Here is an 18,905-nt window from a genome sequence, read left to right on the forward strand (position 1 = left end):
CATCGGGATTTCAACTTTCCTGGGAATAACCTCAACTGGGAATTATACAATAAGACCGAATCCCCACACTTGAACTGCTTGTTCCCCTTCAACTTTCTATCATGCAGTTCCCTCATCCGCTCCTTATACCTAAACGACTGTGCGTAGGCGTGATCCCTCAGCTCCTCTAACTCGTGCAACTGGTGGAAACGAGTGCTCTCCGTGGCGGACATATCAAAATTGACCCTCTATAGGGCCCACGACGCACGGTGCTCCATCTCAACAGGCAGGTGGTATGCCTTCCCATAGATGATTCGAACCAACCGTTTTCTCAAGGATACCTTTGATCCGTCGATTACTCACTTCCACCTGCCCACTAGTCTGTGGGTGGTAGGCAGTCGCAAGCTGATGGGTGACCCCATAGCGTCACAACGCCTTCTCCATCTGCACATTGCAGAAGTGAGTACCTCTATCACTGATCAACGCCTTCGGGAGGGACACCAAAACGAGCAAAAAGGCTCTTGAGAAAACGGAGTACAACTTGGGCATCATTCGTGGGTAAGGCGTTGGCCTCAACCCATTTCGAAACATAATCCACAGCCACGAGTATGTACTTGTTCCCACGCGAAGATGGAAACGGTCCCATGAAATCAATACCCCACACATCGAAAACCTCACAAACCTAAATAGCATTTTGGGGCATTTCATTTCGTGACGAGATGTTGCCGACACGCTGGCAATGATCACAACTCCTAACAAACGCTGTGCGCATCCTTAAAAATCGAAGGCCAATAAAAATCGCAATCAAATACCTTCTTCGCTGTCAAACTCGCACCGTGGTGACCTACTGTTGGTCCAACATGGCAATGGCTCAGAATCTGCCATCCCTCCTTAACGTCCACGCAACTTCTGATCAACTGGTCAGCACCTATATGAAATAGATACGGGTCGTCCCAAAGGTAAAACTTAACATCAACAAAGAATTTCTTCTTTTGCTGGTAAGGAATCTTCGGGTAGTACCCGTCCGCAAGATAGTTCGTGAAGTCAGCGAACCATGGAAAACCCTCATCTTGAGCTGAAACAAACATGAGACTCTCTGTCGGAAAGTGGTCATTAATCCTGACCCCCGGCTCTCCTAACTCAGCTCCCTCAAGACGCAAAAGAAGATCGGCCGCCACATTCTCGGCCCCCCTTTTTATCACGGATTTCAATATCAAACTCTTGAAGCAACAGGATCCATCGGATAAGACGCGTCTTAGCATCCTGTTAGCTAAAGATATAACGAATGGCAAAACGATCCGTGTACACAATCGTCTTGGACAGAACTAGATAGGACCTGAATTTATCAAACGCAAACACCACAGCTAGCAGCTCTTTCTCGGTGGTGGTGTAACTCTCCTGTGCACCATTCAAGGTCCGACTAGCATAGTAAATCGGATGGAAGTGTTTATCCTTCCGCTGTCTAAGAACCGCTCCGACTGCGAAGTCGCTCGCATCACACATCAACTCAAAAGGAAGCGACCAGTCAGGAGCAATCATGATCAGGGCGTTAACGAGTCTGTCTATCAAAAGATCAAACGCCTCGATACACTGCTCAGAAAACACAAAGGGGCATCCTTCTCCAGGAGTTTGGTCATGGGTCTCGCGATCTTAGAAAAGTCTTTAATAAACCGACGGTAGAACCCGGCGACCCAAGAAACTCTAGATGGATCTCACATATGTGGGTGGGGGAAGATTAGAAATGGTCTCGACCTTTGCTCGGTCGACCTCTATCCCCGCACTCGAAATACAATGCCCCAAAATGATGACCTCACGTACCATGAAGTGACACTTCTCCCAGTTAAGGACTAGATTGGTGTCAACGCATCGGGCCAACATCCTCTCAAGGTTTGAGAGACACTGATCAAAAGACCTCCCAAACATAGAAAAATCGTCCATGAACACCTCCATGGAGTCCTTCATCATGTCATGAAATATAGCCACCATGCACCTCTGAAATGTGGCTGGAGCGTTACACAATCCGAATGGCATACGTCTATAGGAAAACGTTCCATATGGGCAGGTAAACATGGTTTTCTCCTGGTCATCGAGAGCAATCGGAATTTGAAAATACCCGGAGAAACCATCCAAGAAGCAGTAATACTGCTGACCTGCCACATGCTCCAACATCTGATCGATGAAAGGTAAAGGAAAGTGGTCTTTCCTCGTGGCATCATTCAGTCTCAGTAATCAATGCAGACTCTCCAACAGGTCACAGTCCTAGTGGAATGAGCTCGTTCCTCTCATTGGTGACGACAATCATGCCACCCTTTTTAGGAACCGCTTGGATTGGACTAACCCACCAACTATCAGAAATGGGGAAAATGATCCCCGCATCAAGGTGTTTGATAATCTCCTTCTTCACGACCTCTTGCATCTTCGGATTAAGCCGCCGCTGCGGCTGAACGACAGTCCTATAATTATCCTCCATAAGGATTTTATGAGTGCAGAACGAAGGGCTGATACCCTTAATGTCGATAATCTTCCATGCAATGGCATCCTTGTTCTCTCTCAGCACCCTCAACAACTTCTCTCTCTCAAACTCCGTCAAAGCAGATGCAATAATAACCGGCAACTTCCTCTCCTCGTCCAAAAACGCGTACTCCAAATGGGAGGGAAAATCCTTAAGCTCTAAGGAAGGAGGGGGCTCTCGACGGAAGGTCGGTCCATCAGATCGTCTCGTACGATCCCAGTAGACACTTCAGACTCAGGGGTATGTGACTTGGTGTCATCTTCTGTTGACTGATTGGTCATGGCAACCATCTCAATCTCCGGAATGTCCCTATCGAGAATCTGAGTGTCGGAGGCAGATCCTCCACAGATGTCACTGAAAAACTCCCCAACATGCTCCATGATGGTATCGATAAAGTACAAGGAGTCATCAGCAGACTTGGGGTGTTTAAGTGACTGTCGAACGTCAAAGGTGACGTTCTCATCCCCAACTCTCAAGATCAACTTACCCTCGCAGACATCGATCAACGCCTGTGCAGTGGCAAGGAATGGTCGGCCTAAAATAAGCAATACACTATAATCATCTTTCATGTCCAGAATGACAAAGTCCACCGGGAAGATGAACTTGTCGACACGAACAAGCATGTTCTCGACCACCCCTTGAGGGTATTTCACAGAACGATCAGCAAGCTGGATACTCATCCTAGTAGGCCTCGGTTCGCCTAAGCCCAGTTTGCTGTACACGGAATACTGCATAAGATTAATACTGGCACCGAGATCAGCTAGTGCATGAATAACCGTATCATCACTCAAGATGCAGGGAATCGTGAAACTCCCTGGATCGGACATCTTCTCTGGTAACCTCCTCTGTAAGACAGCAGAACAACTTGCACTCAATGGGATGGAAGCGACCTCAGCTAACTTTTCCTTATTCGAGAGAATATCCTTAAGGAACTTAGCATGTTTTGGCATCTGAGTTAATGCCTCAAGAAATGGAATATTAAGGTGAAGCTGCCTCAAAAGATCAAGGAATTTGGAGTTCTGCTCCTCATCTCTATCTCAGTGGAGAGTCCCGGGGTATGGCACTCTAGGTTTGTAGACTCTCGGTGGCTCGCTCGGTTACTGCTGTCTCTCGGCCTGTGCTGAACTCCCTGGGCTACTCCTCTGATGCACCTGGGCCGGCGGCTACTCCATCTGGATCTCCTCATCCGCATGCTCCTCTCCAACTACTGTAGGTTCCTCTGGACCTCTGCTAAATCACGGGCTCATCTCGTGCCCCTGCACCGCTCCTCGTCGTCACAGCTATCGCGAATCCCTTCGGGTTCAACTCAGTGTTACTCGGTAGCGTACCATGCGGCCTCTCGTTCAACCCACTAGCTATCTCTCCCATCTGCCGCTCGAAACTTTGAATCGACGCTCCTTGATTCCTCATGAACTGCTCGTGCTCAAGAAACTTCTCCTGGGTCTCTTTATGTCGGGAATCCTCTCGTGTCATGAGCTGTGACAACATCTGCGTCTGCTGCGCCATCATCTCCTCTAAAGTGGGCTTCTTCTCCCCACTGCTCGCTCCTTCACCCGCATCCTGAAATAGGCTCTGACGCTGCTAAAACCCGGACTGATTCTCACTCCTCCAGTTCGAATTCTGATTGCCTCTCCACCCCGAATTATAAGAATTGAAAGAATTTGGATTTCGGTTTGGATTTCCTATAAAGTCTACGGCCTCCTCCTGCGAACTGACTGGGCACTGAACGGTATCATGCCCTCCTCTGCATATCTCACACAGCTTGCTCTTCGTTTACAAGTTCTTCACAATCTTTGCCAACGCCTTGACCTATGCCGTAAGTGCGGTGTTCGTGTCCACTGAATGCATGCCTCGTGATATGGAATCGACGGTCTTACTTCCTCTGGCGGGTGGTCTCTGGTATCCACTCATAGCTAGCCCGTTAAACAAAGCGATACACTCATCCGGGTCCTTCATCGTCAACAAATTTCCTCCCGCCGCCGTGTCAAGCATGTTCTGAGTAGCGTACGTCACTCCATTAAAATACTTCTCGAAAACCGCCCAATCTTGCAAGCCGTGGTTTGGGCACAACGCTAACAGATTTTTAAAACGCTCCCATGCCTCGTAGAAACTCTTGGTGTCCTCCATCTGAAAAGAATGAATCTGGTTACGCAAACGAGGGGCCTTTGCTGGAGGATCATATTTCTCAAGAAATTGGGTCTGTATGGCAGCCCAAGTAGCTATGGAGCCCTGTGGGAGGGACCCAAGCCACATATTCGCATGATCAACGAGTGAGACGGAAAGACGCGGAGCTTAACGACTTCTTCGAATACGCCGGCAAGATGGAAAGTGTCGCAGATACGCACGATGCGAGTAAGATGAGAATGCGGTTTCTCGTGAAGCAACCCGTGAAACTGAGCAAAATGAGAAATAGTATTCAGAATGTTCGACAGAATCTACCAGTTTGTAGTAACTTCAATGGCGGGTGGTGCGATGCTGGATCTCGCGCCAGCATTGGCCGGTCGGGCCCGCTCTGCAACTCTTCTCCTCGGTTCGGCCATAATCCTATCCCTATCATCGAAGTCAACGGATGAAGAAGTGGACGATGGTGAAACAGTGCGACGTCTCTCACGAACTCTCTCTCTGGCTCAGGAAATCCTTCAGTGTCGGGTGGTCTACGAGATCGAGTATGTCGCATACAACTATAAAAAGAAATAAAATTAGCTAAACTATTCTAACAAATAAGCAAAACAAAACAAAAATAATCACAAGTAGCACACAAGGTAAATCCTAACTCGAGTCGCTCTCAAAACGCCTAAAAACCGTGTCCCCGGCAATGGCGCCAAAAACTTGATGTGCGTCGGATATGTCTAAAAGAATGACCCTCACAACTAAGCTTTAAATTTAAAACGAAAATCCTAAAACCACACACAACCGGCAAGTGTACCGATCGCAAGTAGTATAGACCTAGAAAGTCCGAGTATCGAACACGAGGACACGTAAGGACACTAATGATCACTAATCCTAGACAAGACCTACCTAAGAATAATATTTAATTGATTTTTAATTTTTCTTTTAATAAAATAATTTAACTGGACTAACTGGACAAACTGATAAAAGTTACCAAAAATAGAAAACTTAACGAAAAATTAACTAGGTTGACTTTGGATGGAGAAATGACTACCTAGGCAAGAATCCTATTAACGGTTCAACGGCTAATGGAATTAACTAATCACACAACACTGGGATTTAAAAATGAATCAACTAAGGCTCACTAAAGTTCGCTAGATCACCTCTCGGTCTCACCAACTAACTCTCACGAATCTAAGAAGATTGAATTAACCTACTGGCATAAAGATTACTAAGGTACCCTAATGACGCATCTCCTCTACACAAAACCCACTAAAAATTGGTACTAGCAACTCTAGGGATAAAGGGGTAACAATATTTAACTTGATCTAGGACTGGTGTGTGTCGGATAACCCTATAACAATGACACTCACAACTAAGCTTTAAATATAAAACGAAAATCCTAAACCACACACAACTGGCAAGTGTACCGATCGCAAGTAGTATAGACCTAGGAAGTCCGAGTATCGAACACGTGGACACGTAAGACGCTAACGATCACTAACCCTAGACAAGACCTACCTAAGAATAAAATTTTAATTGATTTTTGATTTTTAATTACTTAACTAGACTAACTAGACTGACTGACAAAAGTTAACTAAAATAAAAAACTTAACGACAAACTAACTGTGTTAACTTAGGATGGAGAAAAACGTCCACCTAGGTCTAAATCAAACTGTAGGCCTAACAAGCTAATGGATTGAATGATATCTAGACACCGGTCCCTAAAGATGACACGACTAAGGATCGCTCGGGCTCACTGGATCACCTCAATAAACCCTACCTACTCAAAATCGGCTAAAACGACCAAACCGAGAAACAATTGTTAACGTGTTCTAATGTTGACTCACCTCTTGGTCTCACCAACACTCGACCCTAATGGAAACGAATACTACACAACCAACGATAGAGGAACAATTTAACTTAAACCAAAATAGATCAACTAGTCGCTCAAAACACCTAAACCTGACAAGAAACGAACTCGCTCTCGCGCAATCCTAATTCTAGCATGCAAAGGCAATGAGACAACCCTAACTTCTTATGACCTCTCGGTCTCTAAGAAGGTGCCTAACCGCTGTACTTTAACCTCAAATTCATGCAACAAAACCCTACGGTTGTACCTACCGCAAACAAACCCTAAACACAAAGTCTAGAATCAAACAATGCACCGATTAATCAACACAAAACTAATTAACCGACACAAGGGGTTTAAGCAATGAATTAACCAATTTTCCAGCCATTAAACACAACCTATTTCATGTCTAAATCAAACTTTACAATAACAATTAACATCTACCAATCAAACAATCCAATAAACTCATCAAAACCCAACAATAATCATCATTCCTAGGTAGAACTAACAAGTTTAGCCGAGAATCATAATTGGACAGCAGCTAGCATTCAATAAAAACATCATATAACTCATATCAATCATCTCAAAATTCATTCAACAATCAATAACAATCATAAACACTTCAACCTTTAACACAATTGCAAAACTATGTAATCAATTGAACAAGAAATAAAGATGATGATGAACAGTGTGAAAGATGAAAGGATATGGATGATTATGGGCTGCTCCCGGCTAATGTAACCTGATGGAGAATGATCCCGAGCCTTGATTCTTGTGTCTTCTTCCTTCCCTAGCCGCCACACACTCCAACCCTAAGTTGAAAAAAACTTTCTTCTCCCTTTGTTGCTGCCACTGTTCCGATCGCAGAAGGGGCTGTTAGGGTTTTTTTTCTTTTTTATATATTATAATATAATGTATCTTGGGCTTTTCCAATATGTAACCGGGCCGGGCCTTGAGTTGTTTCTTGAAATCATATACGTAAAAGGCTCGTAAACTCCTCGAAAAGCTCGGTTTTTTCTTCCTTGTAACCCATAACCTACAACATGAATAAGATTGTGTAAAACCTATATAAAACAAGTAAAAACACATAAAATATAATACAAATACGTACATAAAAGGTGCAGAAAATACGTGTCTTTTACAACACATCAAGGACACCTATTCGCACGCAAATCTAAACCAGACAAAGCCAAAACTCGCTCTCGCGCAATTCTAACCTAGCCGAATAAAGAAACGAGACAAACCGACTCCCTATTACCTCTCGGTCTCAAGGAAGGTGAACCTATTGATTTTTAATAATTAATTGCATAAAAGAATCCTATGGTCGCGCTAACCACAAATAGATCAAAAACACCAAGTCTAAGACCTAACCAAATAACCCTAACCGAACGATACAAAATCAACCAATCAAGGCAATAAGGAGAATCACATGCAAAAATTATATAAAAACAATAACTAACACATCCAAGATGAAATTAAATAAAGCTTCTCAATAATAATCATACCATGTAACAAGTTAAAACCAAATAAGCTGTCAAATAAAATCAATATTCATCTCAACCTAGATAGTTCAAGTATTTAGCCAAGTATCATATCTAAAATAATAATAATAGTAATCTTTAAAAGCGACATCATGAAGAAATCAGAAACTCAAACCCAATAATTAAACTCTCCAAACTCCTAGTAATTGCCTTGCTTCTTGACCGCACGCTACCGCCAACCCTCCAAGAAATATATTATACTGTCCGTCGACTTGCTGCCTCTTCTTCTCTTGATTTTTTTTTTGTTTAGGGTTTTCTTTTTATTTGTTTTCTATTCATTGCCAACCGACACAAAATCTCTTTCACTTGGGCCGCTTAATTCCAAGCGATCGTAATGTAATTATTTAGGCCCACTTACTACTTTTGTTCTTTACTATTTCTGGATTGCTGCTATATTAAACATTGTAGACATATATCGACACTAGAAAATTAAAATAAACTAAAAAAAATGTTGTTATAAGACCACGTGAACTTTTTTTTTCTTTTCACCATTTTATTTTTATTTTCTCAAATGCTAAATTTAGTTACTTAGATAAATAATAAAATAAAATAAAATACAAACATGATAAACAAAACTCGTTTAAAGTTCCATTCATCGTTCTCAAGTTTAGTAGAATTACTCAAATTTTTAGCTCGTTATCTCTTGAAACTATTAAACTCACACATGAACCAAATAATAATAATATTCGATAAAAACTTGGCTCAAAAGTATTTAAAAGTATAGAAAATATTGATATATAATATGTATATTTTAACCCATATCAGCAGCCGACAAGCCTTCTATTGGTGGCTCAAAGACAAGGCAGAAGAGGAAGAAGAGGAGGACGTTCAACCCTTGAAGCACATTAAGAGACTTGGAAACTCCAAGAAGTCCTCCAAGCTCGTTGTCAAGCTTTCCTCAAAACCTAAACCATCCTCCACACCTGACCCACACATTGCCTCACCAAAAACCCTAGCCCAAATGTCACACCCCAATCTATGGCAGAAATGTTGGGGCGTAATCCGATTGCTCATAGCTCGAAGATACTATCATAATATAAAAGTGACAATATCTAATTAATTATTTATCATATATATATATATTATTTGTTGGGTCAAAATTGGTGATCATCTCACTCAACATGTGTTGTTGACAAAACTCCATTTTCTACGCATATGCAGGTCGCTTGTGTTGAAGTTGAAGTATGGACATTTAGAAAGATTGAAGGTTATTGACTAGGCAATATGTATGAACGATTTTACAGTTTACAACTTACCCGGAAAGTGAAAGGATTGACGAGAAACTGAAGTCAAAGTTCCTAAAGCAAGCAAAGTCAACGATCAAGTCTTGTATCTTTAACGAATATGCAAAACTGAAGGGTTTACGAGATGGCAGAGGCTAGTGACGGCTGGAGGAGGTGTATTAGGGTTATATTAAAGTTTACAGCAGGGAATTATGATGTGTTTATATAGGAATAGCAAAAACAAACTAAATATGGGCTTTTTGGCCCGTTTAAGCAAGTAAATACATTTTAAGGAAAGAATCATGAAAAGATTCATAAAGATCTGATCTTGGGCAGAGGGAAACGAATTAGAAGTTGTATTTTAGTTATATTATGATTACTTGGTCCTTAATTCTCTCAAACATGCTTAAAATAAACGATTTTATACCTTAAACGAACTAGGAAACAATCAAGAACAAAAACGAACCTGCACAGCAAGTTGGTGGCGTCGCGCGACGGGCCTAGGCTCCCCCATCGTGCAGCGCGCCGGCCAAGACAGGGTGAGTTTTGGTTTTTGTCAAAAAAAGTCCCTGAACTTAATAAAATGATTAAATCTTAATTATTTTAAAGTTTAAACGAAACATGAACCACTTTAAAAACTAAAAGGGTATAAAATGAAAATACCAAATCTTGAATACTTATAAATAATAATGATCTAAAAATATTCCCGAGTCGGGTTATGTGTTAACAATTACGGGTTCGAAAAATTCGAGATGTTACACCCAACCCTCAAAGATCTAAACGTTGCCAAAATCAAAATACCCGTATACAAGAAACCTAAACCCAGAGTGAAAACCAAAGCCAAACCAACCAAAACCCTACTACATGACTCACTCGATGAATCACCTGAACCCTCATCAAAAGACCAACCTATTTCAACTTTCTTACCACAAATACCACCCTCACCACCTCAAAACAAACCACAAACAACCACACCACCTTCACAACAACCTCAAGTTACAACACCACCCGAACAGCAACCCAAATTGAAGCCTTAACCACCTCACCATTCACCTCACGCGTCTTCAGCTCACCCACAAAATCAATAAGCTTATGGACACAAACCTTTATTTCCTCTCCACCAACACAACCATCATCATCATCCATTGAACCCACACCCTACACACCTCTATTTTCAACACCACCTACCCAATCCATCACACTACATTTTCCAAACAACCTCACCACCCATCATGTCCGACACTCCACCATCCACAATCCTCTCACCCAAGCCCATAGCCAAAGGAAAGTCTTCGACACCTCTGGTGTACGCTGATCCTATCCTCGATAGGATCATCGCCCTGGAGGAATCAAATGCTAAAAGGGTTGAACATGAGTTGGTATTGCTTTAATTCATCAAGAATCAGAAGAAGAAGGAGTGTGAGGACGCTGTTGCAAATGCTAAGTTGGTGTCAAGGGTCAAGATCTTGGAAGAACAGAAAGATCTGAATGATGCTCTCATAGAAAGTCAACGACTCTTGGTCAATCAAATTCAAGGTCGTATTCAGAATCAACAAGAACTGCTCAACAAGGAAGCTCTGAACAATGCCAATCAAAGAGCTGAGTACACAAAAGTGTTTGATCGGGTTGGGATACTTGAAAAGAATCTGCCAAGTGCCACTGTTCTTGAGGCCAATTTGTTCAAGAAGGTTGAATATGCTACTACAAAGTGGGACATAGAGAATGAGGCCACCAATTCGAGGGTGTCGATGCTCGAGGGCCAGCTAGCATCATCTGCCTCTCTCTGTACACTTATTTCTGAAAACAATCAATTCAGAACCGAGATAGAGGCAATCAAAGTGAAGATTGCGGCCTAATATCGCCTCAATGAGCTGCAGTTAAATACGAATGAGGAGTTCGTAAGCAAGTATCAAGCTGTCTCTAACCTTATGGGTATGCATGATGAAGATTTCCATAATTTAGAGGACAGACTTGATGTTGTTTTCAAGAGTTGGAGAAGCTTAGGTGAGACTTCTCAGATGGGAGGACCACAACCTACTGCAGGGCCATGTGTGGCTTTACAAGGAGCACAGGTTGTAGATTCGGAAGGCGAGGCAACTGTTGGTCGCATTATACAACAGATTGGCCAAGCCGGAAGCGGTGTAGGTACCAGCTTGGGTCCTGAACGACCAGTACAACCTCAGGCCCAAGCTGGTGGTGATGGCGAAGGAGCTGATGGTGACGATGAAGACAGTGATGATGATGAAGAAGAGGATGACGAGGACGAGAATGTCCACGATAGTTATGATGAGGATGATGATGATGGTGATGGTGACGGAGGTGACGGTAGAGACGGAGGGGCCGGTGCAGCAGGAGGTGGAGGTGGAGTTAACACTCAATCACCTCCACATACTCAGGAACACATTCAGGACCCTGCTGCACACGACTCAGCTAGCAAAGTCAGGGAAGACAACTCCAGAATAGCACATATATATAACGAGTTGTTTCCTACATGTAACATTGTAGGTTTTATAGATGCATACATTGAGGCTGGGAAAACTATTGAACTGACTCAAACTCAGCAAGCGGAGAAGGCAGTTGAAGATGACGACTACATCAACTACTCGCCTAATCCAGACACGCATCTAGTTCAAGTTCAAGCTTCAGAGGCTCCTGCAAGTGACCCCGTCATTGATCCATCCACCAACTTGGCACATGCCTCAGTGAAGAAGAAAATAAGGACTCACATTGTGTCAAGTCGTGCCAGTGCCCGCTAGCTCAACTACCCTTGTCACGACGACTCCTTGATTGTATATGTAAAATACAATTGTGAGAACAGTTGTTGGGCCATCAGAAGATACAGCGGAGATCTCATCTATCTCAACCATCACGAGCTAAAGTCGTTACCGGAACTTGACATTAACTATCTTCGAAAAGCTCTGGGCCGAGGAGAGTATGATGATTCATTGGAAGGTTGGGTCACCACTCATCTGCATCATCAGTCAAAAGTTGGATACAAGGATTTTGAGCTCAACAAGGGTCGTAAGTTCAAGAACCCGAAATAAATCGACCCACCTACCGGAGAGCCCCGAATAATGTGGAGGTATATGGCACCAAAGGACTGTCACATCATTAATCATGGTGAGCCCTATATTCCTAACACTCTCCAAGACTTCATTGGTTGGGAATTCGATAACATGATAGGTGAGGCCGTCATCCACTGCCGGAATATGCACGAGATTCGTGTATTCGACAAGCACGAGCTTATGGGTCTACACATAGAAGACGTGTTGAAGCTCTACCACTCACCTTTGCAAACCGTCGAGGACATTGGTCATCAAAACACTGACCGAATAGTTGAAGCTTTCAACATGTTCATCAAGGGACTTGTTGAACTTCCACTCTCTGAGGATGAATGCTTGATGTACGATACCGACGGGTTCCAATACTAAAGACTAGAGGGAGATTGTTAGACCCCATTTTAAATTATTAAGTTTTTTGTATTGGTGTTTATGTATTTGGGCTTGTTAGCCACTTTTGGATGTAATTGGGCTAAGGCCATTGTAAACAAGCCCATTGGGCACATGATGAATATAAACCTTCTCATGCATGCTCTCCTATAAATAGGAAGCATGCTATGAGAAAAACAATCCTTTTGTCAATTCTCTAACTTCTACTTCTCTTGTTCTCTCTCACTCTCACCTCCCTTACCCGAAAATAACACTCAAGATCCGAGACCAAAGGTGATTCGGTGTGATATTCCGCTAGCACCAGGTTTGGTTGATTCAAGAATAGTTGTTAGATCCACCCACGTTAAGACCTACATTTCTTTTATCACGTGACTCTTTTAATATTTTGTATTCATTTTAAGATCTTTACCACACTATATTTTGGTTTAAAAAAACAATTTTTTTTATTTTTTTCATAAAATAATGTCTGTCTTATTATTATCCTTTTCCCTGCACCCTAGAAAATAAAAAGATTCTGTCATGTGACTCTTACCAAAGTAGCAACAAAATGGAAAATGTGTTACAGTTCTACAGAAAACACACCTGTTCTCTCTATAAACCATCAGCATAAACTGGCAATTAGCACTGCAAGTATTAATCTTTGTTTCAACTATAGATAATTTATATAAAACTTGTTTGCATACGGACTATGTAATGAGGGTATATAATTTCTAGAAAATTAATAATCTCTTTGGAGATCATGCACAAGAGAAATATAGAGAGAACAAAATGGCCGAGTTGTACGTTTATAGATGAATTCGGAGACAGCATGCTTAAACGGCAACAATAACCAACTATTGTTCCCAAGCATGATAATAAGGCTCTTTTAGTTTTATAAAAATCATATCTTAAATAAATGATATTAGAAGCATAATTGAAATTTTTACCACATTTGTATAGGTTTAAGGGAACCAGCGGCCAACGTCCAAAGGACCGATAGCTTAGCTTTTCCTGGCAAAAACTTGGGCAAACAAAATATCGTCATGACCTGCAGGCCCACCTCTCTTCTTTCCTCATATCGCTTGTCTTCTGCTATACAAACGGTTTGTGGTATGACCTGCCATCTTCTCTCTTCCATGTCATGTCAGAGTTTTCAGTGTCAACTAATCGTCTTGATGATATTATAGAAATAATATATTATTTTATAATTGTATTACTAATGTGTTTAAAAGATATTATTTGAGTATGTTTCCTTTGCAATTATTATCTCTATTATACTCGTTAATATAGTTGATCATGGTTGTGATGGCAGAACCTACGACTGTGGCAGCACGAATTGAAGAGTGATTGTGGTCAGACAATGGCAGCTAGGCATGAGAAAAGTAAAGAAAAACATAATATATGTGTGTATGGCCTTAAAATCAGTTAAGACTCTGATATCATATAAAATACTGAAGACCCTGAGAGACATTATATATATATAATTGATCAAATATATATAAGAGTACATACAATGGAATATACCTACTAAAAAAAACTAATAAGAAAGCATTTAACAAATAAGGTAACAATACACTAATAAAAACTAATAATACATATATTCTCTCTTGTAGGTACTATATTCTTTTAAATAATCATCGGGCAACAATATTCTAAACATTTGAAGTACCACTTGACCTAAATGAATAACTTAATTAACATATCTATTATAATAAATGTGACAACGAAGTTACCTAGCATGGCAACAGTTTTTTAGGTAGTCCCATGTTTTGATTTACAGCATAAAGAACTACTTTTCCTTTTCGTTGTCTGTTTCTTTTGTTTCTCTAAAGTGCTTTAGGTTATACCCGTAATATATTACTTGTTATACTAAAGATATACTAGAAGCATTCATAGCTTTCATAAGTCTCAATCCGGAACCAATAAAATGGAAAACTGGGTCAGGTTCATCACTGAAAACAAATCTAAAAGCAGAAAAAAGAACTAAAAGTAGACCATATATAAATGGTGTAAGTAGTTCATCTTTATCATCCAAACTGACTAACCCTGCCACGGAATTTGGTTCTGATTGTGGTTCGGATTCATCTGACTCATATGATCAAGACCAGCCATGTTGAGAAAATGTTGATCAGGATTCGGAAATCCTCGAAGACCCAAGAAATCTCTCGTTAACTCGTCGTTCCCACTCGTACCGTCTTTTCGGGTCTTTAACATTGTTTGGGTGGAACCTTGTGCTTGTGAGAAAACCTGGTCTTGGTAGCCATTGCCATCTTTCTTATTGAGCATACCATTCAAGATCTCATGGATGTTAGTTGACCCTACACTGGTTGAATTCAATGGACTTGGATGAAGAAGCAGCTGGTCCTGCATGCTACCAGTGGTGACATTAGCAAAGCCACTACTTGCTTCCAACATCACATGATGATGATGATGAAGATCACTTCCAGACAAATTGGATAGTCTAGAAAGATGAGATGATAGTAGAGGTGCACACATGTGATCATGATGTAGGGTTTGGTGGGACCCATTTAAAATAATGGATGTGGGATTAGGAGTTGAAGGAGGATGAGGTAGTGTTGGATTGCTCATTGTTACACCCATTTCAGCTGCTTTTTGGAGCAAAGCAGTGGCTGACATGTGAGAAGGAGAAGGAAGATGGAGGCTATTAGGGTTAGGGTTTTTTGTTTGTTGTTGTTGATGATGATGATCTAACCATGATGGTAATTGATGGTTATGATGTGGAGTACTGGAACCGATGTTGAAGCTTAATTGTGGGTGTTGCAGGAGATGTTGCGGTTTGGTTTTCGGAGGGAAATCTATCTGTAAATGAAGAGGAAGGTGGTGGTTTAAGGTTGATGATGAAGATCTTCCAGGTTCTTCTGCTAAAGCATTACAGAAAGCTCTGTGAGTGATGAAACTATCCCTCCTGTGGTAAGAGAGAAAAACAAATTATATGAGTTTAACCTATCATTATACTTTTTAGAGTATAAAGTGTTAATTAAACATAAAACTCAAAACTTGAATAAAATATAACCATCATATATAAGTTTTTCCTAGACCTAATCTTTCTCTTTAACCATGAGAATCGCTACCGGAAAACTCACGGACTCTGACACTTTTTTTTGCAATGCTAGAACCTATATTTCCACATGCAGACATAACCATCATGTCATATTAGCTTTTTATTTGTTTTTTTAACAAACACGTGTTTATCCCTAATTCACTACTATATCAATCATTCCTACATACAACATACCTTTTAATATTAAATAATATATATGCGAGATAAAAGAAAAATTAAATAAGCTATGGGTGATATATCTAGCCAAGAATGGAGCTGCATGGACAACGCGAACTCAATACCGCCCTTCCCACATGTGGCTGCCATATAGGCTAAGGATTGGGTAAGAGACAAGCGTTGGAGATCGTAGGTTGAGCAAGTCATACGACCTTTAAGAGATTATTATAAAAAAAACTAGTAGGACCTATCGCAACAGAAATCTTTAAATTCTAGGTTTAATCTTAACATTTGTGATGTAAGAGCATTCTCAACCCTTTGCCTATCTTCAAATCTAAAAATTAAAATAAAAATAACTTTTTTCTTTTTCATATAATTGATTAAATAATATTTTTCCATACATTATTATTACATTTTCTCTCTATTCTATTCATAACCACTTTTAAAAAGTGTTACATAAACTTTTCAAATATATAGAAAAATCATAATATTTTTTTTTTCATTTACTCAGAACACCTTAAACCACTTTCTGTATTATAAAAACTTCACTCACATAATTCGATGGATGGATTAAGAATGCTCTAAGAAATGCATGCTTTTGAAACTTTAAACACCATCTTGTTAGTATGATAATACGAGGACAACGCAATTGACACAAAACTGAACGGCGATTTTGATTTTAGTTAGCAACACAAGAAGATAATCATATGAAATACAAACCCGCCAACATAAGTTATTTAATTAGATAATAATCTAGTGATGTATAAATACGTATATTGGACCTGGTACTCTTTAGTGATAGTTATACTTGTTGAAACCAAATAGATGATATTATAGCATCTACCCCACAGCTCACATGTGTGGTATTGTCACCCGTATAATAAACTTACATGTGAACATTGAGGATATGATTGTACATGAGAAGATATACTACTTCATGGGATGACTATCCACTGTTAATCAACTAGTTTTATTTTACATGCTGCAAACTAATTTTTAATCTCGTGAAAAGGATACAGAAAATGCTGGAACAAATTAAAGATGATTACAAGATAAATTATTCTTTATGTCTTCTACTGTGCCCCTTGTGAACTTCTTGCAGCTTTATTTTATGTCTAATTCTTACATTGTCTATATTACAAAAAGTTTTTTATATATAATAAAGAATATGTAATTTGCTGTTGTTTAGTACTGAACTAAGTAGTGAGATCAAATTATGCCATTACCTTGAAAAAAGGGTACCGCAATCACATCTATATTCTCGTGTGCCACAAATCTTGGAATGAGCTTTCCAGTCAGATTGAACCGCGTAACGCTTCGAACACTTTTCGCATTTCCATTTCTTCTCACCGTGTTTTCTCGAGAAGTGCTTCTTGATACCGGTAAGATCTCCGAGAGCTCTTGAGGGATCATGGTGCACACAACTTGGCTCGGGACACACGTACACCTTCTTCCTAACAATCTCAAGTTTTGATTTTTGCTTAAGTTTCCATGGTAAGTTATGTCCTCTTCGGTGTAGTTGTAGATTCTGGTCTCTCTGAAACCCTTTGTTGCAAATCTCACACATGAATCTGTTTGTTGCCATTAGTGATTTTGGAGAAAAAGCTATCACCTCAGCTTCTGGATCTTTTCCATACACAAAAATAAAAGTGTCAATATATTGTTAAAGTTCACCAATTTAATTCAAGAAAAATGGAACTCATGTTAATATATGTATGTAGTATGCACATACAAGCAAGAACTAACTAAAGCAAGTAGTTAGATAACAAAAAAGTTTGCAATAATGATGTATTTAATTTACCTGGATTTCCTGGAAGATTCCTCTTTTTCTTGTTTGATTGAGTTTGGTTGGTGGTACTGATTGGCACAGAACCATAGGACTGCTGTTGCATCTGTGGTGGAGGGTACATAGTAACAATTTCATTCCTATTGCTTGATGAAGATAGGCTTGCTTCATTTGATGCAGATGTTAAATTTGACATATTGTCATCCACAAAGATGCTTTTCATATCTCACTTACTAAATGAACAGATTTTCTTTCTTCTTTCTTCTTTCTTCTTTGTTCTTTTCATATATTACAGATATATAGCTGATGGCAGACAGATCAACTTTTTAGCTTCCTTAAGAACCATGCCATACAGATAGATCTAAAGAAACAAGAAACCCTAAAGGAATAAGAAAAGAACAAGACATATATGATTGATTAGAAGAGCTTTAGTTTAGATTACAAAAGGTTGATGAATAATCGAAGAAGAAGTTAGATAGATGTTACCAAAATTAAAAAGTGAAAAAAGCTCAAACCTGACAGTTTGTAAACTTGTTCTCCAAGAGAGTTTAGACTTATAGCCAACTCTCCAAGATGATTCAACGAAAGAATCCACACACTTGAGTACAAATACACCAAAACAAAATACAACTCATTTTGTACAAGTAGAAAAGTTCAAGAAGCCAGTGTGTGTGTGTGTGTGTGAGAGAGAGAGAGAGAGAGAGAGAGAGAGATAGATGTGGATGAGAATATTATTTATTATTTTTAATAATTGATAAATTGAATGTCTTTGTAGCTATCTCCAACCCATCAAAATAAAACCAAAAAGGCAACATGAGGAGGAGGGCAGAGGGACAACGTTTCAGACGTTACAAAACTTTGTCCTATCCTTTGTTTTCTTGTCATCTTCAGAAATATTACCGCCTGCATGATTGATTTTGCTTTTAGGAGCATCTACTAATCTTTTTGAGGGGATTACTACTTTGTTTTCCCAATATACGTATGTATGTATGTATGTATGTATGTATGTATGTATGTATATACGTACAACTTTTTATCCCTCCTCTCAGCAGCTTCACTAACCGTTAATCTGTATGCATATATCGTTACATTTTCTATCTACGTAATCATAAGAAACATTAGTTATATAGGAAACAAAACTACCACTGATCAAGTGAATTTAGCAAATGTAAAAACTTTATCACCATGAGAGAGTTACTTTATAATTTCGTAACACTGTTCTAAATTTGTTGCCCTG

The 18,905-nt window shown here is 40.0% G+C and overlaps 1 protein-coding gene across 2 annotated transcripts; it reads right to left on the reverse strand.

The window, feature by feature from the left end:
- Positions 1 to 14,658: 14,658 nt before the first annotated feature.
- Positions 14,659 to 18,645, reverse strand: LOC143563988 (protein indeterminate-domain 7-like). 2 transcript variants are annotated; one of them, XM_077051392.1, is made up of 4 exons: positions 18,184 to 18,645; positions 17,684 to 18,047; positions 17,109 to 17,508; positions 14,659 to 15,570 (listed from the first exon to the last, which is right to left on the reverse strand). In XM_077051392.1, the coding sequence occupies exons 2-4, from the start codon at positions 17,889 to 17,891 to the stop codon at positions 14,685 to 14,687; spliced, it is 1,494 nt and encodes a 497-aa protein (XP_076907507.1). In that variant the 5' UTR covers positions 17,892 to 18,047; positions 18,184 to 18,645; the 3' UTR covers positions 14,659 to 14,684. The 2 variants fall into 2 exon arrangements, with proteins under 2 accessions (XP_076907507.1, XP_076907506.1); XM_077051391.1 differs by lacking the exon at positions 18,184 to 18,645 and having other exon boundaries at positions 17,684 to 18,092.
- Between the last annotated feature and the right edge of the window lie 260 nt (positions 18,646 to 18,905).

Source organism: Bidens hawaiensis, unplaced genomic scaffold, assembly GCF_021521415.1.
Source record: "Bidens hawaiensis isolate Kalapana, Puna unplaced genomic scaffold, B.hawaiensis_p1.1 tig00021678_1, whole genome shotgun sequence".
In the NCBI taxonomy this organism is placed as follows: Eukaryota; Viridiplantae; Streptophyta; class Magnoliopsida; order Asterales; family Asteraceae; genus Bidens; species Bidens hawaiensis.